At 38.6% G+C, this 17,796-nt stretch overlaps 2 protein-coding genes across 2 annotated transcripts; one reads left to right on the forward strand and one right to left on the reverse strand.

The window, feature by feature from the left end:
* The first annotated feature begins 2,422 nt into the window (after positions 1-2,422).
* On the forward strand, positions 2,423-9,852 carry LOC126790838 (protein NRT1/ PTR FAMILY 5.2-like). The gene is made up of 4 exons (XM_050517188.1): positions 2,423-2,605; positions 4,171-4,388; positions 7,942-8,507; positions 8,792-9,852. Exons 1-4 carry the CDS (start codon positions 2,482-2,484, stop codon positions 9,663-9,665), a joined length of 1,782 nt encoding a protein of 593 aa, XP_050373145.1. The 5' UTR covers positions 2,423-2,481; the 3' UTR covers positions 9,666-9,852.
* Positions 9,853-12,815: 2,963 nt separating this feature from the next.
* On the reverse strand, positions 12,816-16,859 carry LOC126791881 (protein unc-13 homolog). Its single transcript, XM_050518378.1, has 5 exons — positions 16,287-16,859; positions 14,972-15,856; positions 14,208-14,654; positions 13,943-14,129; positions 12,816-13,789 (listed from the first exon to the last, which is right to left on the reverse strand). Exons 1-5 carry the CDS (start codon positions 16,857-16,859, stop codon positions 12,816-12,818), a joined length of 3,066 nt encoding a protein of 1,021 aa, XP_050374335.1.
* Between the last annotated feature and the right edge of the window lie 937 nt (positions 16,860-17,796).

Consider the following 17,796-nt stretch of genomic DNA (forward strand, 5'->3'; position numbering starts at 1 on the left):
TAGCATAAGGGAGTTGCTAAGGCCGCACGAGTTGCATAGCAAAAGAGTAAGCTCGTGACATCTTGCTTGCTTACTATCTCTCTCAAATTTAGCGTGTTTGATCCACTTCTTCGAAAACACACTGAAGTTATACTCTTGGAGCAGGTGCATGTTCCATACTTCCATGTCTATATATAGGAATTGATTTCATTTTGAATCAATAGCTTGTTACACAGGTACAGTTATCCAAGATAGCTTAAAACTGTGACAGTCACAGAGACACAAGCCATGGGCGAAATAGATCCATGCATGCCATTGAGGTTGCCATTGATATGAAACCTAAATACTTACATATGTTTCATCTGATCGATTAGTGTCACTCGATCGACACAACCAATACTACGTACAGAGTCGCATACATCTACGAATGAGTACGTGTTATCATTCGACCAAACAAAGACACTACGGCCTAACGCAGCAGTAAAGGATATGAACAGCAATGAACATATATTGATCGATGCTCTAGAGTCCATACCCGGCCAATAAGCATAAGATATGAACACCCAAACGACAATACAAAAGGTACTTTGATTAGCCCTCAACATAGGATTTCGTACACCATTCGCTCAAGCTTCTCCGGAGTTGAGGAAAAACCAAAATCTAGGGTTCTCAGGAGTTGTCCTCCGGTCTGTTAGGAAAACACATTATATTGACACCCTCCCTCAACTATATGCTAGGAACAAGCATTATGGTTGGATCAAATTACACACAATAATAGCCAACATACAAGATACATTCCCAATTCGAAAACCCAACATCCAAGCTAGAATCAAAATGAGCACACTTGGCAATGAGACATGAATGAGTTGGTTGCGGTAGAGCAGCAGAATGAAGAATGATCATGGCAGCAACCTCAAGGCATAGGGCAATAACTTGGTAGACCTCAGCAACAAGGAACCAATATAACATTGAGCCTTCATATATACTTTCTCATTTTTACTCAGTATTGAAAAGCATAATAGAACTTGGCCTTTTCAATATAATGTGTTTTCCTAACACGGTCCTTTGCCTGTTTGGCTCTAATCCCGCCGCTCTCTGTGGGAAGGCATGTGATGGAGTTCTCGACCCCAGATTGCGGTGACACGGTGTGACACACAGAAGAGCTGGTGAAGGTGCAGGTGTTTGCAAACGCACAAGCGATCTGCTGTGAAGATCTGACGACGAGGAAGAAGGAGGTGCTCTGAATACTAGGGTGAGGAAAGTTATTTGCTTTTATGATTTTAAGTCGAACTTTGGTTATGTTCGTTGTTTTAGATACATTTTAGTTTTTGAACTCTTGGATTTCATTCTTTTGATTTAATGCCTAATTAGCTATGTAGCACGGACACGTGCAACACCACACGTATTGCATGTCCGACACGGACATAGACACGATCTCAAATACGCCAGACACGCGTATGCTTGTTTGGATATGTTTCGGACACGCATTTCTTTACTTAGATACGATCTGGACACGTTCATGTAATAAAATTACAAAATTGCCTATAGTGTGATTCGAACCTTGGTTACTTCAAGGAGATGTGAACTTCTTAATCATTCCTCTTGAATTGTTTTTGTGTATATTGATGCACATTTTAATAAATATAGCTATTCAAATAGTTTAAAATTTATATTAATCAAAATTGTTTTCTTAAAAATTTATCAAAATCTATTTTTAGAATGTCGGATTTTCCTCAAAAGTCAATATTTTAGTAATTGGTTTGAATCTTAGTTTAAATTTTTTAAATTAAGAAACTATATAACTTAAATTTCAATTTTTAATACCTATATATATTAAAAATAATATTTAATTAACGTGTCCACCACGTGTCTGTATCCCAAACAAATTTATATGCCGTGTCTACGTATCGAATCGTGTCTAATACGGATACTCGTGTCCGTGTCCGTGTCCGTGTCCGTGTCCGTGTCCGTACTACTTAACTAGTTAGTTAGTGCCTATATGTGGTGGCTTGTCACCCTTATATATATGACCATTGTGGTCGTAATGAGCCTTGAGCTCACATCGGCTTATGCTAAATAAATTCGTTTCATTCCTAAAAAAAGGACAATAAAAAAGGTCGTATGAACTATGAACCACCACCAGTACCTCTAATTCTTGATCCTTCGGTTCCTTGTCTCACTAAAAACCAACCATCCAACACCCCACTTGTTCGGGACTCCTGGACCAGTTGTTACAGCCTGACAGGACTACATGCTCATTTTTTGTCTTCTCACTTTTAATTAGATCGACTTCGTTATTCGTATAGAAAAAAAATCGATTTTCTTTCTATGTTTTTAGGCTTGTGAAAGACACGCGCGGGAGTGGTGGCATGGCTTTATTGGACGTCTATAAAAGGAGCTTCAGCTAAGGTAAGAGTAAGAACGAGTTAGCTGATCGAGCTCCATAGTTCCACAGAAAAATAGCTTGGTTTCTGCGAAGAGCAACATAGCTAGGCCTCAGCGATGGCTGCCGTTGAAGAAGGAGCTAACGCCAATCAGTATACACAAGATGGGACAGTCGATCTCAAAGGAAACCCTGTTCTTAGATCCAAGAGAGGTGGATGGACTGCTTGCTCCTTTGTTGTTGGTAACCTCTCTCCTCTCTCTCTCTCTATCTCTCTCTCTCTCTCTCTCTCCATGAAACTTAATTGGAACGAGAGTCATCAGCTTAAATTTCTGGACGAACTTCCTCAATTCTTCTCGGTCATCTTTCACGATGTTAATTACACCGACACTGGTTGTTCTATATTTCATTCCCACATCGATCAATATTGCCTGCAACTGACAGGAAAAATTTCCTGGAAAATAATACGAATTCATGCATAGGAATGGGATACATTATTATTCGTTATTGGTAGTCTTTCAATGTAGTCATAAATGAAGGTGTACGGTGTACCCACTAACCAACCTACATCAATCAAGATCATAATCTCATGCATGTAGGAAGCCTTGAACAGCCTCATTTCATTCTGCACAATTGAATTCACTATTTTATTTCTTATAGCATAACTAAACGTAGATTAATAACACTATTTGCATTTTCACCTACTCATAAGCCCCATCATTCATTCACTCATCATACTCGTATACACAAATGAAGCACCCACGTACCTATCCTTTGGATCACACATATTTCATATATGAATGTATGTGCATTCACTTTTTAAAACATCGATCCCACATACAAAGGCGTTTTCTTGAGAGCCTTGAACCTTAGCCTTAGAACTTGAGGCGCATAATCTAAATGTTATAAAAAAATTAGTAGTTAAATGTGTAAATATATAATTATACACATATAAAAGGAACAATATACATAAGAACTTACCAATTTATTGCATTTAGATATAATGAAATTCATAATCCAAACGTTTTAGATAGTTTTCATCAAATTAAACACATTATATAAATAAATATAAAAAGATACTTAAAAAGATTATTTTCTAAGACGTAGTAAAATGCGTAAAAGGCGTAAAAAAACGTAACATAAGACGTAAAATGCGAGCCTCGGTGTCCATACCGAAAAACATAGGCGTTATGTAAGTAGTTTTAAGTTTTTTAAACCTCAGACGAGCCTTAAGGCGAGTTTTTTAAAACATTGTGTGAGATACACCACCGATATTACTAGATCAACAAAGTTGTTCATTGGAGACTTAATTGGTACATTTTATTATAGTTTTTATCTACTCGGCAATGGATTCATCTTACAAAATTACAAATGTAGCGACTTCTGCGGTAATTTAAGTTTACTTTAAATACTCCCATCTCGAGTAATTTCATATTCTAATTACTGTATATATATTGCCAATTTTCCCGGTAATCCAGCTGCATGGAATATATGTTACTAGTTTTGCACCTATTCTGATACATTCAGGGTTCATGTCGATGCACAATTATATGACCTCACAAGTTGATATCCACAACACTTATTTAACACGAAACAGCAAAATCTTGGCCAGGGAATCAAACGTACATTATATATCCAACTGCTTAATATATTTATATTTGTCTCTTTCGGGTATGGATAATCATCTATCATAGATGTTCTAATCTTCAAACGTCTTGCCATCTAGCCGTTTATACAAGAAATGCTTCAGAATCAGATTGGATCCAATATGGTATAATAATTAATAACGCTTCTTGAATGATATGCAGTTTATGAGGTGTTTGAACGGATGGCCTACTATGGCATATCGTCGAACTTGATCCTATATTTGACGAAGAAGCTTCACCAAGGTACAGTCACATCTGCTAATAATGTCACAAACTGGGTTGGCACCATTTGGATGACTCCTATTTTGGGTGCATATGTTGCTGATGCTCATCTCGGTCGTTATTGGACATTCCTCATCGCTTGTATCATCTATCTGTCGGTACGTTTTTTAGTCCAAACTCCAAACCACATGCATTTCTTGTTCTATCTATCAAGTCAAACCACCAGGTCTCATACATATCCACTATATATGATTCTAGTATCTAGATAGTTTATTAGTGTATAGAGAACTCGAGAAGGGATCAGATAAGATTCTCGTTTGATTATGATTTACTCAGTAACAAGCTAGTTCATCATAATTTATACATTAATAGTTTCATACTCTACCAACGTACCAATATCAGTGTTCTAGGTATCGAGCTCGCAACAAATTAGTCATAAACAACTTCATTTAAATAGTAGAAAAATAACACAAGTAAAATAGACTATATCATATATAACGACAAGTTTAATCATAAATGACTCAATTTCTGAATTTCATAGTCATGTCACTCATGCGGTCATGCTCAATGACAATGTTAATTTTCTTCATACGTCTGAAACTGTAATGATCGATCGACAAACTAATTAACAAACGTACGTTGACTGATGTCGATCTTAAGACTAGGTAGTAGCTAGCTAGAGAATTTTGATTAAAAATGCTGTTTCGATCTACTTAATCAATACATGGCATGCAGATGCTTCTAAAAGCATATGCATATCATACTGAAATTTCAAACTAATCATATACAAGTGGAGGTCAGGCAGGACCTCAAACTAGTCATGTAGCTATGTTGCTTCTCATTTGAAAACTTGACTCCAAATATGTTTGATGACTTTGATATATATAGTCTCTATTCGGAGTGAAGCTTCACTTTGAAATTACAAAGTGAAGTTCTAATTTTGACACACTTTTCGGTCAAATTTTTTCACCATAAGCGATTCAATATTTAGGTATGTTATTCAAAATCATCTCTACAAAGTTTCATCGAATTTGACAATGGTTTGAGCTTTCAAAATTGAGATTTACATGAACGGTTCACGTTGAACAGTTTTAATTCATTCATTGATTTAATCTAATTTCAATACTTTAACGATGTCCGAATTAGATGAAATTTTGTAGAGATAATCCTGAATATCATACCTAAATATTGAATCGCTTATGATGAAAACATTTGACCGAAAAATGTGCCAAAATTGGAACTTCACATTGTAATTTCAAAGTGAAGCTTCACTCTAGATAGAAACTGTATATATACATATATGTATATGTCAGTCTCTATCCGATCCCATTCCGATCCCGTCCCGAAATTCGTAGGGACGGGATGGGACGGAGGTCTAAAAACGTTCGTCCCGTCCCGATCCCGTCCCGTTTCATAATAGTGGGATGGGACGTGGGACGAATAATTTATATCCCGCTTCGTCCCGTCCCGTCCCACCTTCAATGAAAATTTAATAATTCTTATAAATTTGTATCAAAATGAAACTAATTTATGTTCTTAATAACTCCAAAATTATATTAATTCAAATAATAATGGTAAATTATAATATTTTGAACATAATATGTATTTTTTGGGTTAAAATTTCATTGTTAAATGTTATTTTGTTAATGAAAAAGTAAAAATATAAGTTTTTATTTAACTTTATAGGAATGTGGGATTTGTCCCGTCCCGTCCCGATCCTGTCCCGTCCCAACCAGGATTAATCTCGAGTGAGATGCATTCATAAAAACCCTCGTCCCGTCCTAATCCCGTCCCGATTCAAAAGAGTGGGACGGAACGTGGGATGAGCTCCGTCCCGTCCCATCCCGTCCTGTGCCCACCCCTAATCTAGTGCCCACCCCTAATCCAGAGTGAAGCTTAACTCTGGAATTACAGAGTGAAGTTCCAATTTTGGTACACTTTTTCGGTCAACTTTTTTCACCATAAGCGATTCAATATTTAGGTATGTTATTCAAGATCATCTCTACAAAATTTCATCTAATTCGGGTATCGTTAAGGTATTAAAATTAGATTAAATCAATGAATGAATTAAAACTGTTCAACGTGAACCGTTCATGTAAATCTCAATTTTAAAAGCTCAAACCATTGTCAAATTGGATGAAACTTTGTAGAGATGATCTTGAATAGCATACCTAAATATTGAATCGCTTATGGTGAAAAAATTTAACCGAAAAGTGTGTCAAAATTGGAATTTCACTCTGTAATACCATAGTGAAGGTTCACTCTGGTGAGAGAAAGGCGTCTTTGTCAATTGGACCATCAACCATGCCGATCTCTCTAGCTAGCTCACTGTTAGTCTTACATAGCAGCATTTCTTGCACGTTACCACTTACCAGAGTCAACTTCCACAAACAATTTTGAGGTGTACGTGCTCCTATAGACTTGAAATAGATACGAAAAATGCACGCCGAAAAGTGCCGTACAAAAATTCATACATAATATAAATGGCATCCAACAAGTTGCGAATAGAAGTCGTACAACGTCGTTTACTAATAGGATATGTACATTAATGATTTATTATCTACTATTTATCAGATTTAAGAACCGTGAGTCGAATGCGAAAACATAGCAGGAAGATAGATGCAGAGCATAAACTAGGGCATAAGAAGATACTACTAATCAAAAACTGCATGTAGGATCAACGCGGCTACGCCACAATGTATTAGTGCTACAAATTAAGGATCTTGTTGTTATATATATATATATAATTATAACAAGAAGAAATTGCCAAATTCAGGGAAATAGTTCTATAGTTTGATTGGTTTTCGATATCTAATGAGAATGGAGGAGCTTAATGTCTAGAAAAGTAGAACAGAAACCAATTATGTCGATCTCATAAGGAAATATACAAGAATCAAGCGATATATAACTGTGGACCACAATATTAACTAGTACATGTACCAGTCAATTCAAGCATTACATCTAGACGACCCATTATATTTATGATTTTGATATTTTCGTTATTGTAGCAATGTGACAAAACATATCTTTATCACACAATTTTTTTTTAGAAGATGTGATACTAGCGTATGTTCAAATGTAAACGAAATAATGCACAGTGTGCAAAGAGTAGTATTCAATGACCAAATTATGAAAGAGAGACTTGTATTAGTTGTATCACTTGTATGACCAATCAAACCAAAATTAAAAGAAAAGGGTTTGCATAGAGTAGCTTTCTGAGCAAAATGATAACTAGATAATTGATGGACATTTCGATTCACATGGAATATTATGTCTTGTCAAAATTATTTAGCTTGTGAATTTTGAAATTAGTTTTTTTTTCAACAACACAAAAATTTATTCAATCAATTGACCAAACCTATGAAACAATATGGGCCCGAGTTAGGCATTGAGGACATTACTGTGGCCAGGACACTTAGTGAAATTTCGGGTTGGAATCATTTCACATGAGTTCCGTCAGGAATTAGTCTCACATCGAGGTATTACCTTCGGCTGTGGGGATACCCTAACGCCCGGTTTCTAAACTGGGCCCTCTGTTTCGGTATGCAACGGTGTACCACCATGGAGCATTAGGAGGTTGTCGTTGGGTTTGACTTCGGTCCCCACATAGGAAATGTCTTAGAATTGAAAAAAAAAAACCTATGAAACAATATGAAATGATACGTTATAAGTTGGAAAAACACAAGCGATTAAACTAATTTATCTTTGCAGGGAATGTCTGTATTAACCCTAGCAGTTTCACTTCCTGCTCTGAAACCTCCAAAATGCCTGGAGGCGAATGTCGAAAACTGTAAGAAAGCCTCCACATTACAGTTAGCTGTGTTCTATGGTGCACTCTACACTCTAGCTATTGGCACAGGAGGGACAAAACCAAATATATCAACCATTGGAGCAGACCAATTTGATGACTTCGAGCCTAAGGAGAAGGCTCAAAAACTCTCCTTCTTCAACTGGTGGATGTTCAGCATCTTCTTTGGCACTCTCTTTGCCAACACTATTCTTGTTTACATTCAAGATAATGTGGGATGGAGCTTGGGCTATGGACTTCCAACTATTGGCCTTCTCATTTCTATCTTGATTTTTTTGGCTGGCACACCCTTTTACAGACACAAGGTGCCTTCTGGAAGTCCATTTACAAGAATGGCTAAAGTCATAGTAGCTGCAATAAGAAAAAGGAAGGTGAAACTTCCTAGTGACCCTAAGGAACTCTATGAGCTTCAACTGGATGAGTATGCAACCAAAGGAAAATTTAGGATTGATTCTACACCGAGCATAAGGTTCGTATATGTGCACTTCCTCTAAGCAATTATTTACACTATATTCGAAATTTCTTCAGTTGATATATTCATATATTATGTTGTCTAATCTCGGATTAACACACCTTTAAGCAACATATTTTCCTATCAAATAATGTGATATGTATAGACATCGAAAGGGTACGCTGAAAGTTGGATTTTAGCTTTTTCTTTTGGAGGAAAAGTGGAGTGTAATATGATGAAACTATACCTTTTACAAATGAAAAGCTATTTAGTGAAGACTATTAATGTGTGCATGCATGCAGGTTCCTCAATAAGGCTGCTGTGAAAACAGCCTCAACTAGTCCGTGGAGGCTATGCTCAGTTACTCAAGTGGAAGAGACGAAGCAAATGGTGAGAATGATCCCAATTTTGATTGCTACATTTGTTCCAAGCACTATGCTTGCACAAATCAATACATTGTTTGTCAAACAAGGAACCACCCTTGACCGAGGAGTTGGAAACTTCAAGATCCCCCCAGCAAGTTTAGCTGGATTTGTAACATTGTCCATGCTCATCAGTGTGGTGCTCTATGACCGGTTCTTTGTTAAGATCATGAGAAAGTTGACAAAGAATCCTAGAGGAATCACTCTCCTTCAAAGAATGGGGATTGGAATGATTCTCCACTTTTTCATAATGGTAATTGCATCTCTGACCGAGAGGTATCGACTTCATGTTGCCAAGGAACATGGAGTAGTCGAAAGTGGAGGCCAGGTTCCTCTAACCATACTGGTTTTGCTTCCTCAATTTGTGCTTATGGGGACAGCTGATGCATTTTTAGAGGTTGCCAAGATTGAGTTCTTCTATGATCAAGCACCTGAAGGCATGAAGAGTCTTGGGACTTCTTATTCCATGACCACTTTGGGAGTGGGAAACTTTCTCAGTAGTTTTCTTCTTTCAACAGTTTCTCACATCACCAAAGAGCATGGTCACAAGGGGTGGATACTCAACAACTTGAATGCTTCTCATCTTGACTACTATTATGCGTTTTTTGCCGTACTCAACTTCTTAAACTTCATTTTCTTCTTATTTATGACTAAGATGTATGTATACAAGGCAGAAATTTCGGATGCAATTGAAGTGCTCGCTGGAGAGTTGAAGGAGACACCAATGTACAGGCTACCAAATCAAGAAGATTAGTCTAAGTGATGGATTCAATTAAGTAAGATAGAAATTGAAGCTGCTTGCTTTTGATTTGGGGGTTTACCTTCGCTGGGTAGACAAACGCAAAAGATATTTTGTGAATGCTTGAGATTGTTCTTTACAGTTTTACTTGTTAATCAGAAATATTGATGGAATATATATATTAATGTACTTATGGTTTTCAAGTGGGTATGTGTTATGAGAAAACAAAAACTTGTGTATCACATATCACATTAAGACATTCTTAATTACCTCTAAATATATTTTCATCAAAATCGAACCCCTTGTAGACTTTTACTACTACATAGAAGTTGGTACTAAAAATGCCAAACCGAGAGCGGAAATTGCTCAAGTAGTTTAATAATAGCACCACGGCAACAATTCAAGAAACTTATATCGTCTTCAGATTGAATAGTAGTAGTAATGTACTTCTCTTTTTACTTATGAGAACTCATTATGTTGCAAATGAATATATGAACAGACATATATAAGAGTTCTATCTTGATGAAGGAAAATTGAACGTTACAAAACTTCATGTAATACCCCGAATTTTCGGGTTAGCTTTGTATAAATTTTGTAAGTTATTAAACTTAGAAATTGAATAAAATCACATTTTTCGTTTTCCTCGTCGATGTCGAACGAAACGAAACCAACTTCAGAAATTTAAATTGAAAAACGTTACGTTTTCTGTGACTCGAGAGTCGATTTTTATTTCGTTGCTCGTCTCTGAAAACTTCCTTCACAGAAGTTGTAGAGCTCGTCGATACAAGTTTGTGAACACGTCACGCACATTAATCGGACGTCGTATTTGAAAGTTATTATCGAAATAAGTTGGTTTCCAAATTTAGAAAATGTATAAAAGGAAGTTTTTGGGAAACCCTAGTTTCCAAACAAAGAAACAGCCTCTCTCTCTCTCTCTCTCTCTCTCTCTCTCTCTCTCTCTCTCTCTCTCTCTCTCCCCAACCCTGACCTCCTTCCCAAAAATTCACCACCGAATATCTTCCCTCTCCGGTGACCGTGGCCCTCACCGCCGGTCCCAAGACCACCGCACGCTCGACCTCTCCAACCCTTGGACGAGACGTACCTTCCATCACCGCCGTGAAGCCTCGCCAACCGGTGAGTTTTGGAGCCATAGATTCTTGCATTCGACCTCTTGGATGGGTTTAGCATGAAATTGGAGCTCAGATCGGAGGTAAGCTTGGAGCTACCGAAGCTTTCCAGCGACTTTCCGACCATTTTTCGGCAATCTGGTTTGCAACGCAGGTACGGTTGTGATCTCCTCCTCATGCTCTTTATCTTTCATGTAGGATGTTTGTTGTTTTGATGAGCTTTTGGCGGAGGTGGTGGTGTGGCGCGTGTCGCAGTTTGTGGCGGCACGTGGGAGGAGGTGGGGGCGGTAGGGGCTAGGTTATCAAGCTAGGACAACGTAGGAAGTGGAGTTGCGGGTTTTGGGCGGCGCGTGAGGCTCACACACGGCTACTGTTGGTGGCGCATGAGCGCCACGCGCGCCTACTGGAGGGTGGTGCGTGATGTAAAAGTAAATTATGAACAGTAAATTGTAAAAGTAATTTTTGAACAGTACATCGGGAATATTAACTCAATGAACAGTGCTTTGGTAAACAGTGATTTCATGAACAGTTATTACGTAAAAATCGTAATTTGTTGAACATTAATCAGTTGTACTGAATCGGCACTTGAGGATTTACGTGTCGTTTCTAAACGTTTTTTTATGCTATTATGTGACTGACAAAATAAGTGAGAGAATTGCGCTCGGTGTCGTGGAAATTACACTCGGGTAATAAGGTGAGTAAATCTCACTATAACGAGTCGACCTCTTGACGGTGACTCATAATTACATTTTCTTAAAAAGAATGAACTATGATATGTATATAATATAGTGGGTTGTGTATGTGTATAAATGGTAAATACGATACATATATATGGATTACTATATTATATACTGTTACATTTTTATTTCCAAATGAGTTGTACTGTGGCAACTATATTTATATTAATAAGCAAGAGTCGCTTGGTTGTAGTACAATAAACATGTGTTGATTGTTATAGTGTACATTGTTTTAACATTGAGTCTTGTTAAAACGTTTTCTGGTCTTCAGACGTTGTTGGCAGTAATCGGAACCGAGACTTGGTCGGGTGTCATTTACGATTCAGTTAGAGCTCTAGTCTGTCTGCCAGTGTACTGCATGAAGGGTAACACATGGGTTTCCTGGGTCTCATGAGTACCCATATTTTTGTGTGATATTAGGTAACAGATGGGTTGCCCATTATTTGTCAGTGTACTGCATGAGGGGTAACATATGAGTACCCGTATTCTAATTGTATTTGGGTAAACATATGGGTTGCCCAATGTGTCATGAGTACCTATATTTTTAGATGTTATTGGACAACCAGATAGGCCGTTCAATGTTTTACGAGTACATTTAATTTTAAATGTCATCAATATTTTCTTTTGTATGCAATGTGTGTTATACTATTGGTTTACTCATACGAGCTACAAAACTTACCAGGTTTGTGTTTACAATCCGGGTGCATCTATTCGATGGTGTAGGGGATAGTTCTGCGGTTGCGGATTAGCAGAATTGGATGGCTTTCTTTGAAGATTGTCGAAGTTTATTTATTCTATTTATGGTGAGAATTGAGAGGATTTTACATTTCTATTTGTTATAATACTTGAATTATAAACTGGTTTTGTAATAATCAAATCGATTGAGTCGTATTTTGAACTAAGTTTCGATACACTATAACTATAGGATGATTTTAATATATTTGAGATTATTTTAGAGTTTTTCATGGCTTCGATTTTGAGTTTTATCAATCGGAAATTTCGGGATCGTGACACTCCATCTGAGCTCACCACTATGGTACGATAAAACTTTGCCCAACTCCGCATGAGGATCAACAATATTGTGGCAACAAATTAGTACAATCATCTCTATCTCCATCCCCAACTATAGCTTTGTTTACCGTTAAAATTTGGCAAAATTTCTTACATGGACACGCCCCCTCACACTTCCCTCAATAGCTCTTTTGTAGTTACAATGTCGGAAGTACTATAATGGAGTTATGCACCACAGCTACAATACACAGGTTTTGAATGTACATCGAAAAATCCTTTACATGATATCATCATCTTCTCTTTGCTAACTGGAATGTTCTCTTTAAGAATTGGTTTGCTGCTTTGTCATTCCTGTGGCACAAGACCCTCAATATGGTGTTTGGATCTGATCTATTCCATCTTCCTGTGGTTGGAGGCATTGGAAGCCTCTGCCCTGAACCAACAACTCCTATCCCACTTGTTTCACAGGTCACAATGCTGAAATCTTCCATAAGTTGTTCAGTACATTGGCCCATCAAACCGATTACTCCTTCCGCCGTCTCCGCCTCATGTTCGACCACATCCTTAGATATCAACCCTTCTCCATGAGAGCAAAATACTCGTTTTAAACTATCAAAGTCCTCCTCGATCATCTCATGATCACTCCGATAAAACACCCGGGAGCTTCCTCCAGCAACCAAAACCATAAGGAATGCCTCAAAAGATGTCCTCATTACTTCTCTTACTGCCAAGGCCTGAGCTCTATCAGTGAGAATTGCACCTAGAAGAGTAAGATTTTGTTTGAGAATTCTCAATGCAGGTCTGATTCTTGCATTGGCTACATCCCCAACGTAGAGACTTTCATAGAACACAGAGTTGGAGTCTAGGAAAATTAAGCGATATGCAGCTACTTCTGACACATGTTGGCATGCTGATTGGATTGATGCGTGGGTAACTTCAAAGTATGAGGAATTGTTGGCCCTCCGGTTGTTAGTATAACGGCTGCGTGGTGTTGAAGGAACGACTCGAGGGGAGAGAGAAAGATTTTTATCAAGAGAATGAAGGTGAGAAAGAAGATAGTGCAAGGTGTTGAGACGAATGTAGAGGCGTTGCGTCCCTCGGCTTGTTGAAGGCCGAGGGTGGTGACCTTCATTTGTTCCATTTGGGTGGAAATCTTCTGCTCCAATGCTGCAAGGGCTAGCTTTTTTCCACAGCTTGAGGATCTTCGAGTCTCGGTTGCATCTTGTCAAAGGAGGAAGTGTAGGAATATAGCTTTGCTTGGAACCTGAGAAAGAAATACTTCAATTAATAAAAAAAAGTTTACTATTGACCATGAGAATAAGTTTTTTTTTTTAATTTTTTTTTAAGAACCATGAGAATATGTTTACTAATAGCAATTAACGAATGAATAATTCTAGATCGAAAGAATGGCTCTTACCACAAGAAGCAACAAATGCAGTGTACTCTTTGAAGAGAAGCTCCATTCCATCAGCAAGATCTTGAACTAAATCTTCTGAAATTCCAATTGGGATTTCAAAAAATTCGTCAACGATTTCCTTTGCCAATTTCATGAGCTCCTCAGCTGATTGTGCATATGGCTCTGATTTAGACTTTGGATTCCATGTCTGCAAAACAATGCATGTTTAGTACTTAAGCTCCAATTCACATTCATTCTATCATATATAAATCTCAATGAGAATTACCTCGCTCTCTTTTGCTCTGTGGAGACACTCTTTCCCTCTCTTCATTCTCTCATTAATCCATTTTTTCAAAAGATTTACTATGATTGTATCAACTTCATACGGAAGCATCTCTCTCACAATCGCTTTGCCCCCATCTTCGCATTCAGCAGAGTCCTCCACTACCATCTGGAGTAGAACTTTCTCTAGCTTTCCAGCTCTCTGCAATATCTCAACTGTGTCGGATGTAAGTGTGGACGCACCATTTAAGTATTGCTTCAACACAGCCCCGTAGCAATTGTGAAGCGTCACAGCTGCAATCCCTGACGCCGTTGTGTGCCATCTCTTCAGTATGGGGCTGAAGCTCTCTCTCTCTTTACAGGCTAAATCTTCTGTGTCTTTGGCCAACTGAAGTAAAGCTTCACTCACTGCCTCCTCTTTCACCTCGGTGACATTCCCAACTTCCATAATCTAATTTCAACAAACAAAAACAAAAATTATCAGAAACAAATTATTTTCGCAACTTATATCATCAATATCAACTCATCAAGTTATATCACGTTATATTTAATTTAACAACATAAGCAACAAGATAACTAGAAGATGATGATCAAAGATAATAAATACGAAATTCGTCATTCTAGCTTGATAGTTTGTGTTATCAACTTATCATATTACTTCTAATCGATAGTTTTTACATCATGGAAAACATATCATATACTAAGCAAGTAATTCGGTAGTAATTTTACTCATTTAGTCTAGAATACGCGATGCAACATATATCATACCTTTGCGAAAGCTTGCTTCAGGGAAGATCGAATGTAGTACTCAACACGATCACCGGAGTTATCCACCAACGTAACATCACCTTTCCCATTTCCTGTCTCATCTGTGATGGAAACATCTTCACCCAAAATCTTCGACGATGACAAGGCTAGAGGGAGAAGATTTTCGATTTGCCCAACTGTCCCTCTTTGAAAATACTCATGATACCGAAGCAACTTCTTCTCCGCCCACCCCTGCATGGAGATCAACACCGACGACAAGATCTTAACATATATAGCCTCACGGTCAGGCCTCTTGGCGTTGTTAGCCACCTCCGCCAACATTGCATGCGCCGCACACAATAAATCCGGCTCAATTAGTGCAGTCGAAACATACTGTTGGAACAAAACCCACGTGAAACACACATTGTGAATCGGCCTAGTGATCCCCAATGTAGACCAAGTCTTCTTCATCAGCTCTAGAAGCTCGTCCACTTCATCGAGGACTAAAGTCTCGTCTCTGATGTCGAAGACAGATTGAAGAAGAGACACATAGAGGTGAATGTTGAGTGGGAAGCCATCAGCCCAGTGGCAAACGTCGGTAGGAGTTCCATTGGAGCTCCGCCATGACAATGAGACTACTGAGTTGCAGAGGGTTCGCATTGTATCAGAGTTTTTGCCAGTATCGATGGGTTTTGTGTCGACTGATCTGATAATTTCACGGAGACGCATGGAGAAGGTGTTGGACCTGTCGAGTGGGATTGAGGGGTAGTGAAGGAGACCGGCTTCAAGAATTTTGAGCTGTCGCTTTTGCCACTGGTGGTATTCGTTCGAGTCGTTGAACTCTGAGGGTTTTAGGTGGCGGAGAAGCTCCAGTGGAAGGATTATCGTCTCAGCTCTCCTACCCATCTTTTCATAAGTAAGATCAAACATGCACGTATAGTTAATATTTCCACCAAGCATGCATCTATCACATTTTCTATGCTAGACAAGTAAAACCACATTTACCAATTACAATCACACCTTTACTTGATAATTAAATCTTAATTAAGATGTATACAAAAATGTGTTAAATGATTAAAATTTAAAAGTCTCGCATCTATGCCAGCCTGATGAGCACACTTTGGACACATCAGTAGATCTTGTGACGTATGTCAGGACGATTGTTTTCATTTTGTTTTGACAAACTGCAAGTTTTATCTAAGTATGTACGTAGAAATAGGGGCTAGGGTAGTTAGTTATCTCTTTCAATGATCGTTCAAGTTTTACCTAAGAATGTACGTAGTAAAGAAATCTTTCAGTAAATGCATGCATGCATGCAATTAAGATATATACGTACTTGGCCTACAAGGGTTCTCATGAGGGTTTTTCTAAGGCGGCCATCGCTCTGCTCGGTCACTCTCATCTGCTGCCTCATAATCTCGGCTGAGGTCATTGGCCGCCTCGGCCTAGATGGTGGTGCCGTGAGTGACATTCCTGTACCCCTCTCTACAGTTGAAGGAGATCTTTCCATAGTTGAAGCTGCATTCGGGGATGACGGACTTGAACGACCACCACTACTCATCCTCCTTGATGGTGAGCGCTTGAGCATCTTAAGCCCAAGCGCTCTCTTTATCCGGCTGACTGGAGTCGTGACCACCCCTGTTGGCTTCGTCCCCATCCCTGACCCGCCGCTTTCCCCGCTACCATTCTCATGATTTGAATAAAACACGAGGGCGTTTCGACCACCAAAACCCGGGGAAGAGCGGCAGGCGGTGAAAAAGATCTCGTAGGCAGTCTCGCGGACATCGTCACGGTCTATGCCATCGATCTTGCCGAAGGGCCAGACAAGGTCGGGGTCGGAGTCGTGGTAGTCGGGCCTAGGACCTAGTAGGGAGCTGCACAGAGAGTCACGGCGAGCATGGTGGCCCATGGCGGTGAGATGGAGGAGGAGTAGGTGGAGGGGCCGGGGATAGATGAGTGTGAGTTGTGGTCGGCGTCAGATATCCGGCGGGAGAGACAAAGCGTGCATTTCTCTTAAAACAAGAGGAGAATATTGACAGATTTGATTAATGGTTACGGTTTGTGACAGCAATTTTTTGTTTGGGGGAGGGGGAGAGAGAGAAGTGCACAAACAAATAGATGGTGTTGGATCGACAGGCTATTTTGCGAAGAAAACGAGAAGGAAAGGGACATAGATAGCAAAGTTTCCTCCGGATATTTCGTTCTGGGAAAATGCTTCTCAGTTTTGTTAATTATCTTTCATGTCTCCACAATAATTAGATATGTACGGCTTGTGCGGGGATGAATCAGCGCAATATAAGTACAGCTAAGTAGCAAACAGAAACAAGTTCGGAAAGCTAACTGAACATCATTGTCATTTTTTTTTGAGATTTGCTGATAACAAATCAGGATGGGAATCGCTAGCTTCTTTCCTAGTTGGTTACTATCACAGGTATAACGTGCTATATACGCCAACCGTGCACAAGTCTATTTTTCTTTCGCTTGCCTTTTACAAATGATTGTCGGTGGCGGATTCCTGATTAAAATGTTATTTGGGCTAATTTTAATAAACAAAAAAATTTGTTCAACGGTATTAAATGTTTTAATTTATTAAAAACTAGCATTGCCTACACATGATGTGTGTAGAATTTTTTTTTCTTCAATGAAAGATAGAAATATGAGAAATTAGGCTCCAATCATGCATTAACTCCTACTCATTACTCCTTGTTTTCTACTCTTGAAAACATGGCGTGATCTTCTGGATAAGGGGAGATTTCAAATTCTAAAAGATAAAAGAATTCTAGTGCGTAAGAAAACTATCAGAATATTGTTTTCTTTCTTGTTTTTATCCTTTGTTTATGAAACTT

This window comes from Argentina anserina, chromosome 4 (assembly GCF_933775445.1).
Source record: "Argentina anserina chromosome 4, drPotAnse1.1, whole genome shotgun sequence".
Taxonomy (NCBI): Eukaryota; Viridiplantae; Streptophyta; class Magnoliopsida; order Rosales; family Rosaceae; genus Argentina; species Argentina anserina.

Coding starts and splice junctions, on each gene's coding strand:
- LOC126790838 (XM_050517188.1), top strand. CDS start 2,482: ATGGCTGCCGTTGAAGAAGGAGCTAACGCCAATCAGTATACACAAGAT. Junction 2,606..4,170: donor TGCTTGCTCCTTTGTTGTTG/GTAACCTCTCTC, acceptor AATGATATGCAG/TTTATGAGGTGTTTGAACGG. Junction 4,389..7,941: donor CTTGTATCATCTATCTGTCG/GTACGTTTTTTA, acceptor TTATCTTTGCAG/GGAATGTCTGTATTAACCCT.
- LOC126791881 (XM_050518378.1), bottom strand. CDS start 16,859: ATGGGCCACCATGCTCGCCGTGACTCTCTGTGCAGCTCCCTACTAGGT. Junction 15,857..16,286: donor TGAGAACCCTTGTAGGCCAA/GTACGTATATAT, acceptor ACTTATGAAAAG/ATGGGTAGGAGAGCTGAGAC. Junction 14,130..14,207: donor ACAGAGCAAAAGAGAGCGAG/GTAATTCTCATT, acceptor ATTGTTTTGCAG/ACATGGAATCCAAAGTCTAA.